Source organism: Hemiscyllium ocellatum, chromosome 28 (genome assembly GCF_020745735.1).
Source record: "Hemiscyllium ocellatum isolate sHemOce1 chromosome 28, sHemOce1.pat.X.cur, whole genome shotgun sequence".
In the NCBI taxonomy this organism is placed as follows: domain Eukaryota; kingdom Metazoa; phylum Chordata; class Chondrichthyes; order Orectolobiformes; family Hemiscylliidae; genus Hemiscyllium; species Hemiscyllium ocellatum.
This window is the reverse complement of record NC_083428.1, coordinates 31905571-31921635: the sequence shown is the minus strand read 5'-3', so window position 1 is coordinate 31921635 and position 16065 is coordinate 31905571. Positions and strand designations below refer to the sequence as shown.

The 16065-nt window shown below is 40.2% G+C and overlaps 1 protein-coding gene across 1 annotated transcript in view; it reads left to right on the top strand.

Moving 5' to 3' along the window:
• Nucleotides 1-16065, top strand: part of abca4a (ATP-binding cassette, sub-family A (ABC1), member 4a) — an 83295-nt gene that overhangs the window by 35966 nt on the left and 31264 nt on the right. The window contains exons 4-6 of the mRNA XM_060846597.1: nucleotides 4910-5003; nucleotides 8017-8158; nucleotides 8881-9008. Coding sequence (XP_060702580.1) covers nucleotides 4910-5003; nucleotides 8017-8158; nucleotides 8881-9008 — 364 coding nt within the window. The remainder of the gene's footprint in view (nucleotides 1-4909; nucleotides 5004-8016; nucleotides 8159-8880; nucleotides 9009-16065) is intronic.

Genomic DNA, 16065 nt, shown 5'->3' with positions numbered 1-16065 from the left:
ACAGAGATTGGGTAAAGCAAAGTCACGCCTGGAGAAAACAAGGTGCCTTAGCTCTAACCTTGAATGAGCACTAGTCAAGTCTTAATTTAACTTCCCACATCAGCAATTCTTGGTCCCTTTGAGTGCGATTGGCAATTTTGTCCTACAGATCCATGTTCAAGCACCTTTTTTAAACTGCACCTTTTTGAGGCTAAATTACAATTCAAATCCAGATGTAAAACGTTTGGGCTGGATTTTAACCTTCCCTCCCTAGGGGTGGGTACAGAGATTTAACATTGCTAGTCTGTGCACTTTTTATGGCTCGAGGGAGTGCTGGAAAAGCACAGCAGGTCAGGCAGCATCCAAGCAGCAGGAGAATCGGTGTGTCGGGTCTGAGCCCTTCATCCACCCCTGAGGCTCCCAGTCTCATCCCTGATGAAGGGCTCTGGCCCAAAATGCCGATTCTCCTGCTGCTCCTCTAATGCTGCCTGACCTGTGCTTTTCCAGCAATACTCTCTCGACTGATCTCCAGCATCTGCAGACCTCCCTTTCTCCCTGTGCAGTTTATAGCTCTACTCTGCCCTATGTCATTTCCCTGTCGGTGGGCTAGGGGGTGGTACCTGCTTGCATCTACCAAGTAGCCAATTAAGCAGAGCCAATCCTGTTCTTTAAAGGCTGAATGAGATTTTTCACTCCGCTCCTGGTGCCCATTGGCAACATTAAATATTGTAGCTCCATGTAGTTTACCTGGGCTCAGTATTCCAGATAGGATTTCAGAAGCCTTTGGCTACTGCTGAGCTCAGGGTGGCATAGTTCATATTGCACAGAATTCCCATCTCCATTACAGAAAGCCTTTAGTTTGTTTACATTCCATAAAAGTTGAAGTGATAACATCCATTTTTGGGTGTTCTGTCGTTAAGCCTTATTGTATTCTGCTGCTGCTTTCAAACTAGTGGCTCTGCTAATCACCATTGAGTTCTGTGGGCCTTGCTGCTATCCTCCTCTCTGGCTATGAGGAAACCTCAGCACAGTGGGCAGCATCCCTGCCTGTGAGCCAGAGTTTCATGGTGCACTGCAGATCTTGCTGCTCATGGAAGGGCCATTTAATGTAATTGAGTTCATAATCAGCCCATTACTCCTTCCACCCCCTTCCCACTACTCCCAAAGAAAGGAGGAAAAAGTGTAAAGTTACAAATGAAAATTCTTTTTTGTCTGGGAACCTAGGTTGAATAAATCTCTAACATTGATTCATTAATGCCCAAAGAAAATTTTGGGGAAAATCACAAGCAGGGATAGTTTCTCGTAACAGTTTTCTGATCCCCATTTGAACATGATGACTGAATCCTGAAGCCTGCAGGAAAATCCTCCAAGTACCGTTGTACCATCCTTTAAGTTTTGAGTGACACGTACCCTGTTGACATTACAATCTAAATGAGCTTTTCAGCTTACAAAATCCAGCTTGTAAAGAAATAAAATTGCATTTTAAAATGTTGCTAATTTGAAATTTCAGATTTGGTATGGAGGCCAGTTTGAGCAAGAAGGCATCATTAAAAAGCTCCGTTGATCCATTACTCAAGGTCACACCCACTCACTTACTCCTGGGGATCAGAGTTGGGACCAACTGTTGGGATCTTGTTTGAAAACCAGCACCCTTCCTGACACAAGGTAGTTGTGTAAAATGGGAGTGCCTCTTACTAATACCCCACTTATGAAAAGCTATTCATACTGTGTCCAGTATGGTTCAGACCTAATACGACCTCACATTCTCCCTTTCATATCTGGCTGCTGTGCCCATATGCAGAAATTAAGTGATAGTCCTGTTGCCTCAGCTGAATATAAAACAAGTCTCCAATTATTAGTTTAAAATAATCAAGTGCTGAAAGTAGAATTTAAATTTCCCTGATGTTTTGTATTCTTCATCACCTTTTAGGGATTGATCAGACAGTACCTGATAACAATCTAATAACAAGTGGCTTTCACCTGTTCTCGACCTGCTTGAGATAGAGGTGCCAATGCCAGGAGCTATTTCTTGATGTTGGCAAGCCAGTCATCCATGAGCGATCATAGTTGAGCCTGATTTGTGCAATATCTATAATTTCTTGGTGTTGTCGCTTAATGACCATGAGCAGAAACCCCAGCTCCCCTTCCAACTCCATTATGGTTAACCCTTTCTCTATCTTATTGCATTGCTTTTAATGGGCTCTGCACATAAATTTGACACTTGGAAACACAGGTGATTTACTGGTGGTGGTTAATAGACAGAAAATATCATGGGTGATCTGGTGCTGAGAAAAGCTGTTCTGTTGTGAGATAGGACTTCCACATGTAAAAAGTGGAAATATTAAAAAGGACAAGGAAACTGGTTCAATGTTCCATTTGGTCTCTCTGCACTCATTGTCTTAGATCAATTGTATTGCTCCAATTATAAAATCACGAACCTTAATTTACCTTTTACAACAGAAATAATGCAAAAGATTTAGGTTAAGACTTTATTTGTTCTAGAATGATGGACTAGTTAGCTTCGCACCACTGTCTTCTGACTTTGAGGTTAGACTAGTAACAACTATTGGATGTCAATTAACTTAGGCTAAAGTTGGATTAAATTAATGTCAACCTGTTAACTGGTTTTGATTTTAAATCATTGTTAGCCTCCTTTTTTCAATTCATCTGCATTGCTTACTTAGTTCAACCTTAGCCTTATTTCTGTTTTAATATTGTAAGTTCCTGCTGTCAGAAAAGATGTGATATTAATTTTCCAAAATAGTCAAATTCTCTGTCTGGAGTAGCATCTCTGTTCCTTTTACAAGGCAAAAGTTGGACATGTCTTCCCTTAAGTATACTTTCAGTATTTGAACTTCAATGCCATCCAAGACCAGTTGTTATGCAATCTGCATCTTTAAATACTCGCTGCAAACAGCAATAGCAATATGTACCATCCATGAAAAGATGACAGCAATTCACCTCCATAAAACTTTCCAAACCTACAACAGAACTGCCCAGGATAAAAGGCAGCAGGCATTTGGGAACTTGTGGATGGTAGTGTTACCTTCCCAATCCACTGTCCAGTCTTGGAAAGGTACTGCTTTTCCATTATTGTGACTACATCAAAATCCCTACCTGACAGCATAGTTGGTAATACTACACCATAAGGACTACATCGGTTCAAGATGGTAGCACACTGCCAATTTACTGAGCAATTTGGATGGACAGTAATCAGTCTTGCCTGCAATACTCGCATCTCATGAACACTAACTCCAAGCTGCTCCTGGCTGAAATGCGGCCCTTTAGTGCCATAATTTCCAATTATCTGGTGACTCAAAAGTTGATTACCTGGCCAGTTTAAAATTATAGACTGATTTTAATTGTTTCCCAAATCTGGGTGTTTGCACATTTGTGTTGTGGCACTGAAGGCAGAGCCTGGTAATGTGAATATGCACTGAGATAAAAATGAATTGTTTTTTATTTTCAAAGTAATGTTGTATAACTTAAGAGTTTTTCAACATGAGTGGTCCTTGACCCCAACAGCTCTAGCTGGTATTAGATGTTTTCCAATAAACCTCTGGAATAGGTGGGACTTGAGCCAGGCCTCCTGGTTCAGAGGGCACTACCATTGCACCACAAGAACCCTCTGGTTTTAGGCTGTATATGAGCCTTTTCTGTTTAATTCACTTTGATTACCATATCCTCATTTTTCTTAAATACACTTTATAGGGAATTTGGCATAGTAGAGACAACCTCTGAAGGTATTTCACTCAAACTTGTTTGAAAATTTTTGATTTTGTTGTTCCTCTAGCTACTACAGGTTAGGACAGGAGGAAGTGGAGGTAAACAGACCAGGAAGGGAACCTGTAAAGATTGAGGAGAGTTTTAAGCTTAGTGACAGAAGGTGAAAAATTGGGAGGATTTGAGTCTGAAACCAAGATTGGTTGCTGCTACATATACACAGACACTGGGATGCAGTTTGAGGTACTGATAAGATTTACTTCTGAGTTAGAAATTGATTGCATTGCAGAGATTGGAACATTAAGTCTAACTCTCCAGTGCTGAGTGCCAAGCTATTGGAATTATTTTCACTTTGAGACAGTAAACAGGCCCTGTTTGCTTAAGATGTCAAAGATCCTGTACACATTATAGGCAGTGTATTTCCAATCTGGCTATTGCAAACTAGATACTACTTAATTATCTAAAAGATTTAAAAAGCTTACCTGGACAATGTTCGGTTAGGTGCTTTGCAGTGTGGCTCCAGACCAGTTGTTAGTTTTACTACTGCTCTATTCTGTGCTCCTGGATCACACCAGACTGCTCATAGCTCAAACCACCCAAGCTGAAATCTGGAAATAGCCAAAATCTGGTGTCCCTTGAGTGTACAGGATTTGAAGTACTGCACTTGAATTTTGAAGAACAGGAGAGAACTCCCTTTATCCTGGCCACAATTAACCAGACTCAAGATTTCTCAGGCAGTTCATATCACTTTCTTATTGCTTTTTGTCCTCTCCAGCAAATTGATGCCTGTATTTTCTGCATTACAACAGTGATAACATTTCGGAGATACTTGATTGATTCTAAAATAGTTTGGATGGTTTGCCACACCCTGATGTCTATCCACCCGAAATGCACTACAGTCACAAGTTCTTTCTGTCTCAAAATTAAGAGACTTCATCACTGCTCTCCCTGTGACTTTTCCTCCTTGTTTTCGTATGAAACCTGTGTAAGAAGTCATGTTTACTTACAGACCAAAAGGCATTGCTAGTCTGAGATGCTTAAGAATTGGATTTTATATTGTCTGATCTTATCTCAAAGCTAAACTGAATGAACTGATTATTACTGCAGTCTTCAGTACATTGTAAAGGATTCTGGCACAGAATGATCACTGCAATGAGTTTAAAACATGCATCAATGTTTCTTAATTTATGTGGCATTTGTTTTCCAGGTTCAGCTGGTTATTGAGATTCTGTGGCCTCTCTTCCTCTTCTTTATATTAGTCTCTGTGCGTCAGTCCCATCCATCGTTTGAGCAGAATGAATGTAAGTGATCTAGCAGTTGATGTATGAATACTGTTTAGTGTATCTCCATTTCTCTCCAGTCTCTGCCTATCATGGAGGGGCTAGGGATCAGGTACTCGATTATTGCCACTTGCTTGGTTATGAGAGTGGAGAATTCTATTTTCCCAACTTGTATTCAACCCCAAGATTAACAAGGAAGCAAATTCTTAAACTCAAATGATTCCAGATAATCATTGAGTTTATTCCAAATGATAGTGCTCCACAGATGCATAATTCTCTCTGGCCTTGTGTATTTCACCATTCTTAAAGTGTCAACTTTGGAAACGATTGTCAGAAGGATAGCTAAGCCTTTCATAGTATAAATGGGTTTGTATTTTGCTGCGAAGATGACTTAAATGAGCTTTTATAAGATGCTGCTGCTCCCTAGATTCAGTCCCGTGCTCAAACCTTCCCTTCTCTCCATTCCCTCTTCCTTATGGGAAAGACGTTGTAGCTAGTTCTGTGAAAATTCCTCACCAACTCCTCCACATCAAGCTGCAAGAAGTTACGAGTGCTCTGTTTATTCCACTATGCTTGTTGAAGCTGAACTCCACACTCCTGCTCTCTCAAATTCCAACAGGGACCTAATCTGAAAATGACATTTTTGAAAAAAATTAATTCAAAACAAACCTCCATATCTAATAAGGGCCAGTACTGGTGGAAAATTACCTTTTTGAACCATTTAGTACAATCATCATGTAATTTGATGTGAAATTATAGTACTCGTGACCATATGTACAAAGATTTTTTTTTTATTCACTGGATGTGTGTTGCTGACTTGGCCGACCTGTATTGCTCAGAAGGCTGAGTTAACAGTTGTTTCTTGTTTCAAGTCCCATGTAGGCCAGTCTGTGTAAGAACAGATTTCCTTCTAGTGAACTTGATGGATTTTTGATAGTTGACAATTAAATGATTGCTATTAGATTAGCTTTTTAAATTCCAAAAATCTAATTTCATCATGGTGGGATTCAAACCATGAACATTATCTCGAGGTTCTGGATTATTAGTCCAGCGACGCTACCACTACATCTCCACATCCCCCTGGTCCTGTGTGCTGACGAATGAAAGCTTGTGTAATAGGATTTCATATGGGTGCTTGCATAACATAGTTCAATTCAATGCATAGGTTGCATACAACATCGGTACTGCATGGTTTCAGGAAGTAAAACCAATGTAAGCAGACTGTCACAATGTAGTTGCGTGCAAGAATATTGACCAATGAATTGGGAATTGAGCCATGTGAAGTTAATCCAAACATAAGGGTTTTGCCAACATTGGAGTGACTGGCAGAAAGCCAGTACTCAAGGGTAAATATCACTCAGCAGATTCTGCATAATATACTTAAATGAAAGATGCCTTGTGAACCAGATGTTGGGGCTCTGTCCCTTGCTGTTCATGCCAGTCTCTGTCTCTGTCTCTGTCTGTCTTTTTATTGCAATAGATGATCTATTTTTTTTCTTGCAATTCATTTGTCATCATTCCAAATTTGAAGTAATTATTTCTGTTGGGCATTGGCTCCTTGCAGCTTCTGAGCTACCTTGCCTGCTGTTCAATTGCTGTTTAGACTAGCTTTCTATAATTCAGCTGAAGCTTTTGATTACATAAAAATAATTTTGGGGAAATTATCAGACGCTACTCTATGGCTGATGGAAATACTTTTTAAAATAAATTTTGAACCGAGTGCATGTTCAATTTTTGAGCCAAATAAACAGATTTATTCTGTGTGGAACATATACTTAACATGACCTGGTAAAGCTTGATAGGCTGGTATAAGTGGCATTATACTCTGTATTTAACCTGTGCTTATCCTGACTTTGGTGTGCTTCATGGGTTACTGCATAAGGAAGATTGTTTTGTGTCCTCTAGACCTGGGGAATGCTTAAAGGCATAAAATAGAACATATTTCTAACATTAAAACTCTCTTGGAGATTAATTGTTACCATTGAGTCCTTTGCTTTATGACAACTAGGACTAAACAACAGATCACTTTCCAACTAGTGCTACCATCGTTTTTCTGTTTTGCTTGTTCAATGTGGCATTGTGCACTTTGAGAAACTGACTCTCAGGCTAATATTTACTGTTCAGCCGCTTTTGATGTATAGAAAACAATGGCCTGGGGTGATCAGTAATATTTCGAAATAAAAACATAAAATGCTGCAGAAACTCAGCAGATAGGCAACATCTGTATGTAAAACAATTCACATCGAGTCCAAAATGGCTCTTAGGAAGTGTCATGGGACCAGAAGTACTAATTCTTTCTCCAGATGTACTGAGTTTGTCCAGAATTTTGTTTTGCTTCCAGATTTCCATTATCTATAGAACTTTACTTTTTAATTTAAGATATGTTATGAACGTGGGAATACCAAAATGGAAACTGTCTTCACTGCGTGGAAATAACTAGTGTTCCAGTTTTATTTTGTGTATGTAATATGTATGATTTACACACAGCAAACTGTTTTGTACTCTCTCTCCTCTCCACTTGGGTAGCTGACTTTTCATTGAGTTACATTCATCACTTGTCAAATTCATTGAATAAAATGTTCCAATTACATCATTGAAATTTGACCATTGATTATTACTGTTTTCCACCTAAAGTGGTGGCTGTCATTATCACTGCTGCCTCAGAACCAGGTTCAATTCCAGCCTTTGGTGACTGTCTCTGTAGAGTTTGCATGTTCTCCCCATATGTGTGGCTTCCACTGGGTGCTCCAGTTTCCTCCATACTGTCCAAAGATATCCAGGTTAGGTGGATTGGCGATGCTAAATGGCCCATGGTGTCCAGGGATATGCAGGCTGAGTGGGTTACCTAATGAGAATTGCAAGGCTACAGAGATAAGATACTGGGTTGGGTCTAAGTGGGATGCTCTTCAGAGGGTCAGTGTAGACCTGATGGGCTGAATGTAGGGATTCTATGAAAAATTCAAGATTTGAGGCTAGGTGTGAGAAGGTTGAAGTTTGATTTTAATTTTTCACTTTTTGCTAATTCTTCTTGCAGGTCACTTTCCAAACCATGCATTACCATCAGCAGGGACACTGCCATGGATACAGGGAATCATCTGTAATATTAAAAATCCTTGCTTCCAGTATGCTACCCCAGGAGAAACTCCAGGAAATGTGGGGAATTTCAATCAATCCATGTAAGTACTAATGGCACATTCTTCTACCTAAAGAGTCTATATTCAAGCAACAAATGCTGAACTAGCATAGCTTGAACAACTGAATACAAGCCAGATGCAGTTGTGGTCAATTGTTTGTTGTAATTCTAGACCAAACTGTTCACTTTGAATTGACTAGGGGCTAGTAACATTTTCAAAAAGATTTTTATTGGAGATGTAGGCATTACTGGCTGGGCCACCATTTGATGCCCATCCTTAATTGCTTAGAGGACAGTCAAGAGGCATCTACGTTAATGCATCTGGAGTTGCAAGTAAGCCAGACCAGGGAAGGATGACAAATCACTTTCATTAAAGAATGTTAGTGAGCCAAATGGGTGTTATAATTGGCAGTTACATGGTCACCATCAGGTGTGGTTTGCCATGATGTAATTGAAAATGTCCCTGGAGCATTAGTCTGGGGTTCTGGATTAGCTGTCCAGTGACATTGCTTCTACTTCACTGCCTTCTCCCAAATACTTGCTTAGAAAATAAAGGATTTAAATTCCTTGCCATGTCTGTATGTGAGTTGGCATTGCAATGGGATGGAAGTGGGTGGATCTGCACCAATGCTGATGATTGGGGGTTGAATATTTTAAAATGTTGAGTTCCTTGGCTATGAGGTAAGGCTACCAATCATTGTGATCAGTGTTACATTTTGTATACAAGAAACATGAGTAATGGTTGACATTTTTTCTTGTTTTCAGTCTTTCACGTTTGCTAGCTGATGCTCAGAAGGTGCTACTTCATGCTAATCAGGACCACATCCTGCAAAGTTTCAATCAACTCCTGAATGCTTTGAAAAAGCTCAATGAAAACAGCCTTCCATTATCTGGTATGATTTGTTTATTGCCTAAATTGAGATGATGCAGCAACTTAAGTTGCTTCTCTGATGTCTTTGTCTTTGTCTTTATTTTCCTTTTATTAAACTTGCTATTTGTCATTCCAGTTCAGTCGGTTCTGATGTAATGCGGTAGTTCTTTTCTTGTATGATTTTGCATTGTAAGAAAACCTTGTAATAGATGAGCCATTTAACCTAATGTGGCCTGAATTGAATTATAGTCAATACAGGTAAGGAATTTGTTCTACAAATGGTCTAAATTCTTCAATTTGTTAAAGCCAATTTGCATTGAAGAGGCACGCATTGTAGCAGAACAGATTGTATGACTTCCTTTCTTCCATACCCAGAAACTGGCATCATTACAGTATTTTGATGTTGTAGTGTTTTGTCTTTTCTTCGAAAAGTAACTGAATTATAAACTTATGGGTCAAAAAATGGGAAAATGCTTTGGATAATTGGTTTTAGAGACTTTGGCCAATTAGGACATTCCTGTGTTATGTCTTAGTCAGTCAGTATATTGTACCTGAAGAGACATGCTAATGAGATTGTTCAATGTAACTTAGGGTATAAAGATCACACTCCATCTTAACAAGGGATAACTTGAGGCATGGCACAATTGAGAGCATATTTTTGTTGTAACTGAATAACTAATTTTTCTTAATTATTGAAGTGACTGTGAATGTTATACCTCTTATATAATACCTAGCTCAAATAAGTATCTGGATTCTTCAAGCTCATGAGATCTGAACCGAGTGCCCTGTGTTACAGGGGATAATGTAAGTATTGCTATATTAGGTACTCTGCTAGAGCCAAAGTTGACATCTGTTTAGTAGCAAAAGATTTAGGTAGATAGAATCCTACAGCATGGAGACAGGGCCTTTGGCCCACAATGGTCCATGTTGACCAAAATATCCATCAATGCTTGGCCCATGTCCTTTTAAAACTTTCCTATTTGTCTTTTAAATGTTGTTAATGTACCTACCTCAACCACTCCCACTTGCAGCTCATTCCATATGTGTACCACTTTTTTTTAATAAAAGTTATCCCTTGGGTTCCCTTTTATTCTTTCCCCTCTAATCTTAAACTGATGCCCTCTAGTCTTTGATTCCCCAACCCTAGAATAAAGACTGAGCGCATTCACCCTAAACATGTCTCTCATGATCTTATACACTTCTGTAAGAATCCGCCCCCCCCGCCAAGTCTCCTACACTCGAAAGAAAAATGCCCTAGTTTGTCCAACCACTCCCTATAACTCTGACTCTTGAGTCCTGGCAACATCCTTGTAAATTTCTTCTGCACTCTTTCCAGTTTAATAACATCCTTCATAGAGCAAGGTGACCAAAACTGAACATAATGCTCCAAATGCAGCTTCACCAATGTCTTGTACAACTGTAATATAACTTCCCAACTTTTATACTCAATGCCCTGTCTACCTGTGACTCCACTTTCAGAGAACCATGAACCTGAACTCCAAGGACCCTCTTTTGGCCTATACTCAATGCCCTACCATTCACTATGAAACTCCTACATTGATTTGACCTTCCAAAATGCAATACCTCACACTTATCTATATTAAACTCCATTTGCCATTTCTTGGCCCAATTCCCCAGCTGATCAAGGTCTTCTGCAATTTCTGATAACCTTTCTCACTGTTCACAATACCGCCTATTTTGGTGTCATCTGTAAACTCATGCAAATCATTTGATATGGATTACAAACAGCAATGGGTCCAGCACCAAGCCCTGAGGCACTCCACTAGTCACAGGCCTCTGGTCTGACAAGCATCCTTCCACTATTAGCCTCTGCTTCCTACCATCAAACCAACTGGTATCCTATCTGCCAGCTCCCCCTGGATTCCGTGTGATGTAACCTACCATGTGGAACCTTATCAAAGGCCTTGCTGAAATCCATGTAGAACACATCTACTGCCCTGCCTTTGTCAATGTTCCTGGTCACTTCAAAGAACTATAACAAATTTGTGAGACATGATCTCCCATGCACAAAGCCATGCTGACTTCCTAATCACATCCTGTCTTTCCAAATGCATGTATATCATATCCCTCAGGATATTCTCAAGTAACTTACCCACCACAGATGTTAAGTTTACTGGTCTATAGTTCGCAGGCTTTTCTTTGCAGCCCTCCTTGAATGAGGGCACAACATTGGCTACTCTCCAGTGTTCTGGAACCTCCCCTGTGGCTAACATTGATGCAAAAATATCAGCCAGAGCCCCTGCAATTCTTTTCCAGCCTCTTGCAGTGTTCTTGGATAGATCTAGTCAGAACCAGATTTATCCACCTTCATACATTCTAACACCTCCAATAACACCTCTCCTGTGATATGGACTGTCCCCATGAACTTCCCAAGTTCTCTAGTCGTCTTTTCTTTCTCCTTGATAAACACAGGAGAAGCACTCATCTGAGGACCTTGCCCATGTTCTGCAGTTCTACACATACATGTCCACTTTGGTCCTTGAAGGTCTCTCTAGTTCTTTTTCCTTTAATATACTTAAACCTTTTTGGATTCACCATAATTATCTCAGCCAAATCTATGGGCAGCACAGTGGGTCAGTGGTTAGCACTGCTGCCTTAGTGCCAGGAACCTGGGTTCAATTCCAACCTTCCAACCTTCCAACCTCAGGCCACTGCAGAGTTTGCATATTTTCTCCATGTGTTTCCTCTGGGTGCTCTGGTTTCCTCCCGCAATACAAAGATGTGCAAGTCAGGTGATTTGGCCATGCTAAGTTGCTCAATGTTAGGTGCGTTAGTCAGAGTAAGTGTAGGAGATGTCTGGGTGGGTTACTCTTTGGAAGGTCAGTGTGGTCTTGGTGGGCCAAATGGCCTGTTTCCACACTGTAGGTAATATAATCTATCTCGTGCCCCTTTTTACCCTTCTATATCTCCTATATACGTCCAGGGATTCCCGTGATCCCAGCTACCTGTGCCTGAGCCTTTTCTCCTTTCTGGTCAAAGCCTCAATAACTCTTGTCATCCAGGGTTCCCAATTCCTGTTAACCTTGCCCTTCACCCTTGGGAACATACAGACCTTGAACTCTAGCAATCTCATGTTTAAAGACCTCCCCTTTGCCAGAGGTTCCTTTGCCTGCAAACAAAGTGCTCCAATCAACTCCTGCAATTTTGTGTCAAATTCCATCAAAATTTCTCTTATCCCAATTTAGAACTTTAACCTGTGGATCAGTTTTGTCGCTCTCCTTAATTATTTTAAAATTAATAGAACTATGGTCACTGGTCCCCACTGTCGCCTCGGTCATCTGTCCTGCCCGATTTCCCAAGAGTAGGTAAAGTTTTGCCCCTTCCTGAGTAGGACCCTCTATATACTGCTTGAGGAAACATTCCTGAATCCACTTAACAAATTCCATCCCATCTCAGCCCTTAATGCTCTGGCAGTGCCAATCTGTTAGGAAAGTTAAAATCCCCTACTTCGACAATTGTATTGCTCCTGCAAATCTCCCAATCTCCCTGCATATTTGCTCCTTATTCCCTATTTGGGGGCCTATAGTACAGCCCCAATAATGTCACCATTCCCTTATTTCTTAGCTCCACCCAGAAAGCCTCACTGGATGATTTGTTCAGTTATTTCATTTGAGTACTGCTATGACACTTGCTTTAATCGAAAATGCAATTTCCCCCTTCATCCTTCCCACCACCTCTGTCGTGCCTAAAACACCTGTACCCTGGCACATTAAGCTGCCAGTCCTGTCAGCCCTTAGCCATGTTTCTGTAATGCTATAACATCCCAGTCTCATGTATGTGTCCATGCCCTGAGTTCATTAGCCTTATCGGTCAGCCATCTTGCATTGAATAGATGTAATTTAATCCAACAGACATTCCTTGATCCCTGTTGTGTTCTAGCCTGACTTGTCTCTTCACTTCACTATTTCTGATTACTCTACTCTATCTCCTTCCAGCCTCGCACTTGCCTCCCTGCTGTTGAGGATCCCACCTCCCTGCCAATCTAGTTTAAACCCTCCCTTGTAGCATTTGAAAAAGTGGCTGCCAAGATATTGGCCCCTTCCAGTTCAGATGTAACTCTCCTCATTTGAACAGGTCACCTCTGCCCCAGAAAAGATCCCAATGATCTAAAAATCAGAATCCCTACACAAATTATTTAGCAACACTTTTATCTGACACATCCACCTGTCCTTACACATACTCACTCGCACGTGGCACTGGAACTAATCTGGAGATTACCACTGACAGGGTCCTGAGTTTTAATTGTTTTCATAGCCCTTTATAATCACTCCATAGGACCTCATCCCTATTTCAACCTTTTTTTGCCACCTTGCACAATATTTGGAAAACTAATTGAAGATCAACTGGCAGCACAAACCTGTTCTGCGAAAGGGTCACCTCACCCAAAATATTAACTGATTTCTCTTCGCAGATACTGCCAGGCCCACTGAGCTTTTCCAACAGCTTCTGTTTTTGGAAAAGATTCAATGACTTCTCAATGCATGGAATACCAAATTGTCAACTTCAGCAGCAGAGATAGCATCTACACCACAAGATGTACTCAAGATGCAAGTGTGATGGGACTCAGCCAGAACTCATTTCCTCTGTCATTTCTTTTTTTTCTCTGTTTTAATTTATTACTTTTTTTACCTCCTATCATTGGATGGCATTGGCAATGTCCAGGGTAAAAGCCAGTGTGGACTCATTGCCTTGATGAAGCCCAGCATTGTCTGATTACTCTGAACTCTTTCTCCTCTTCCTTCCTGAGAATTTGAGTAAGAATCTGTACCCAGGTACCTACGATGGCACCACAAGTGGCAACTTGTAAACCTTTCACTGTATCCATTTGAGTACACGTGACAAAGCTAATTCTAATTGATGTTCTGTCCACTCCTTGGATAAAAGTACTGATAGACTTAGTCATGTCCTTGAGACAGATTACCTCTCCAAATTTCCCATAGTTTAACTTGGTAACTATTATGCTTGTTGATATGAATACTTTAAGTTTATTCATTATATTGGAGTGAATGGTATTAGACCACATTTCACCAACAAACCATTTAAAGATTTAAGTGGCAAATGATCTATAGCAGTCATCCCACTATCCCTGTTCTAGTCCAGCAGAATATATGGTATGTACTATCAAATATTAAGTGCCAAGTATCATAAGGGTTTTTTTTTCTTGCATGAAAATATTGCAATGTTGACGGAATTATTCTCCCTAGGTTGGAAGGGCAATGTGATTGACGTTGCCTAGCAACCAGTTGTCTAAGCATCCTGAAATCCAGGATGGTTGTCTTCACATGATGGGGGAATTGAAAGATGCACAGCAAGTGAATAGATCAAGAACAACAAAAACTCTAAACTGGGTAGAGAATGGGTTAGAAATACAAATACCAACAAAAGTTTCTAAAATGTACAACCAGTCCAGATCATGCAAGGACATAGTAGATCATGGTGCCATATTGTTTTGTGCTAATTCCTATTCCTTTGCCATGTACAGTCCACCACTGTGCCACCAGTGAGGAAGAACACTCCAATGATTGAGGCAATGCCAAGTGAAAACCACCCACAACAAGGCAATAAAAAAAACAATACATGTCTCCAGACAGGTATATAATCAACAGATCAAAGGAGTCACAAGACTTGCCACGTGGCCCTTTCAACTGTTAGTTTTCTAGTTTAAAATTTTGGAGAAGAATAAGCTTTGTATAAATGTTAAAGTTCTTAATTGGAGGAAGGCAAATTTTGATTGTATTGGACAGGAACTTTCAAAACTTGTTTACAGTAGATCATTAACAGAGAGGTGACTGGCAAGAGGGAGGCTTTCAGAAGTGAAATCTTAAGAGTACAGAGACAGTATGTTAATGTAAAGGGTAACGCCAGTAAGAGTAGGGATCTAAGAATGAACGAAGATATGAGGATCTTGTCAAGAACAAGGTGTCATATAAATATTTAGAATCAACTAATCGCTTTCAGAGTATAAGGGGTGTAGGCATCTAAGTGGAAAATCAGGAGAGCAAAAAAGGGGATATGAAACAGCCTTGGCAGATAAGGTTAAGGAGAATCCAAAGATTCTACACACAGAAACAAAGGAGAGAACAAGGTCATCTGTGGGAAATCACAGCAGATGGGGGAGATAATAATTTGCATCCACTTTTTACTGTGGGGAAATAAATGGAGGCTAGGGAACTCAGAAATAAATATTAATACCTCAAGCAGTTCACCTTACAGAAGAAAGGGTGCTGGAGGTCTTAAAATGTCTGATAAATCTCTGGGATTCAAGTGTATTCATGACATTGTGGGAAGCTCGAAGAAGTAGCAAGGTTCCTAGCAGAGAGATTTGTATCCTCTTCTGCCATGAGTAATGTGCTGAAGGAAGAGTGTAGCTAATGTTGTTGTGCCTTTATTTAAACTGTAAGAAGCAGCCTGGGAACCATAGATCAGTAAGTCTCACATCTGTGGCTAAGTTGTTGGAGAGATTCTGAGGGAGGGTTTATGTGCATTTGGAGAGGCAAGGACTAACTAGGGTTAGTCAGCATGGCTTTGTGTGCAAAATCATGTCTCAATTGATTGAGTTTTTTGAGGATGTAACTAAAAGGATTGAGGGCAGTGTGTTAGATTTTTGTCTACATGGACTTTTTAGTAAAGCCTTTAACAAGGCTCCACATGGTACACTCATAATTAGTTAGATTAAATGGGATTCAGGGACAGCATGCCAATTGGATACAAGTAGCTTGATGGTAAGAGACAGGATGGTGGTGGCCTGTGACCAGTGTTCACAAGGATCAATGCTAGGTCCACTTTTGTCATTTATAGAAACTATTTAAATTAGAATTTAGGAGATATGGTTTGTAACTTTGTGGATGATGCTAGAATTTGATGGTATAGTAGACCATGAAGGAGGTCATCTTCAATTACAAAGAGATCTTGATTTGATTGGGCCAATGGACTGAGGAGTGGCAGATGGAATTTAATTTAGATGAGTGAGGTATGGCATTTTGTAAAACCAGCAAGAACAGGACTCCTACAATTAATGGTAGAGCCCTGGGTACTGTTATTGAACAGAGACCTAGGGG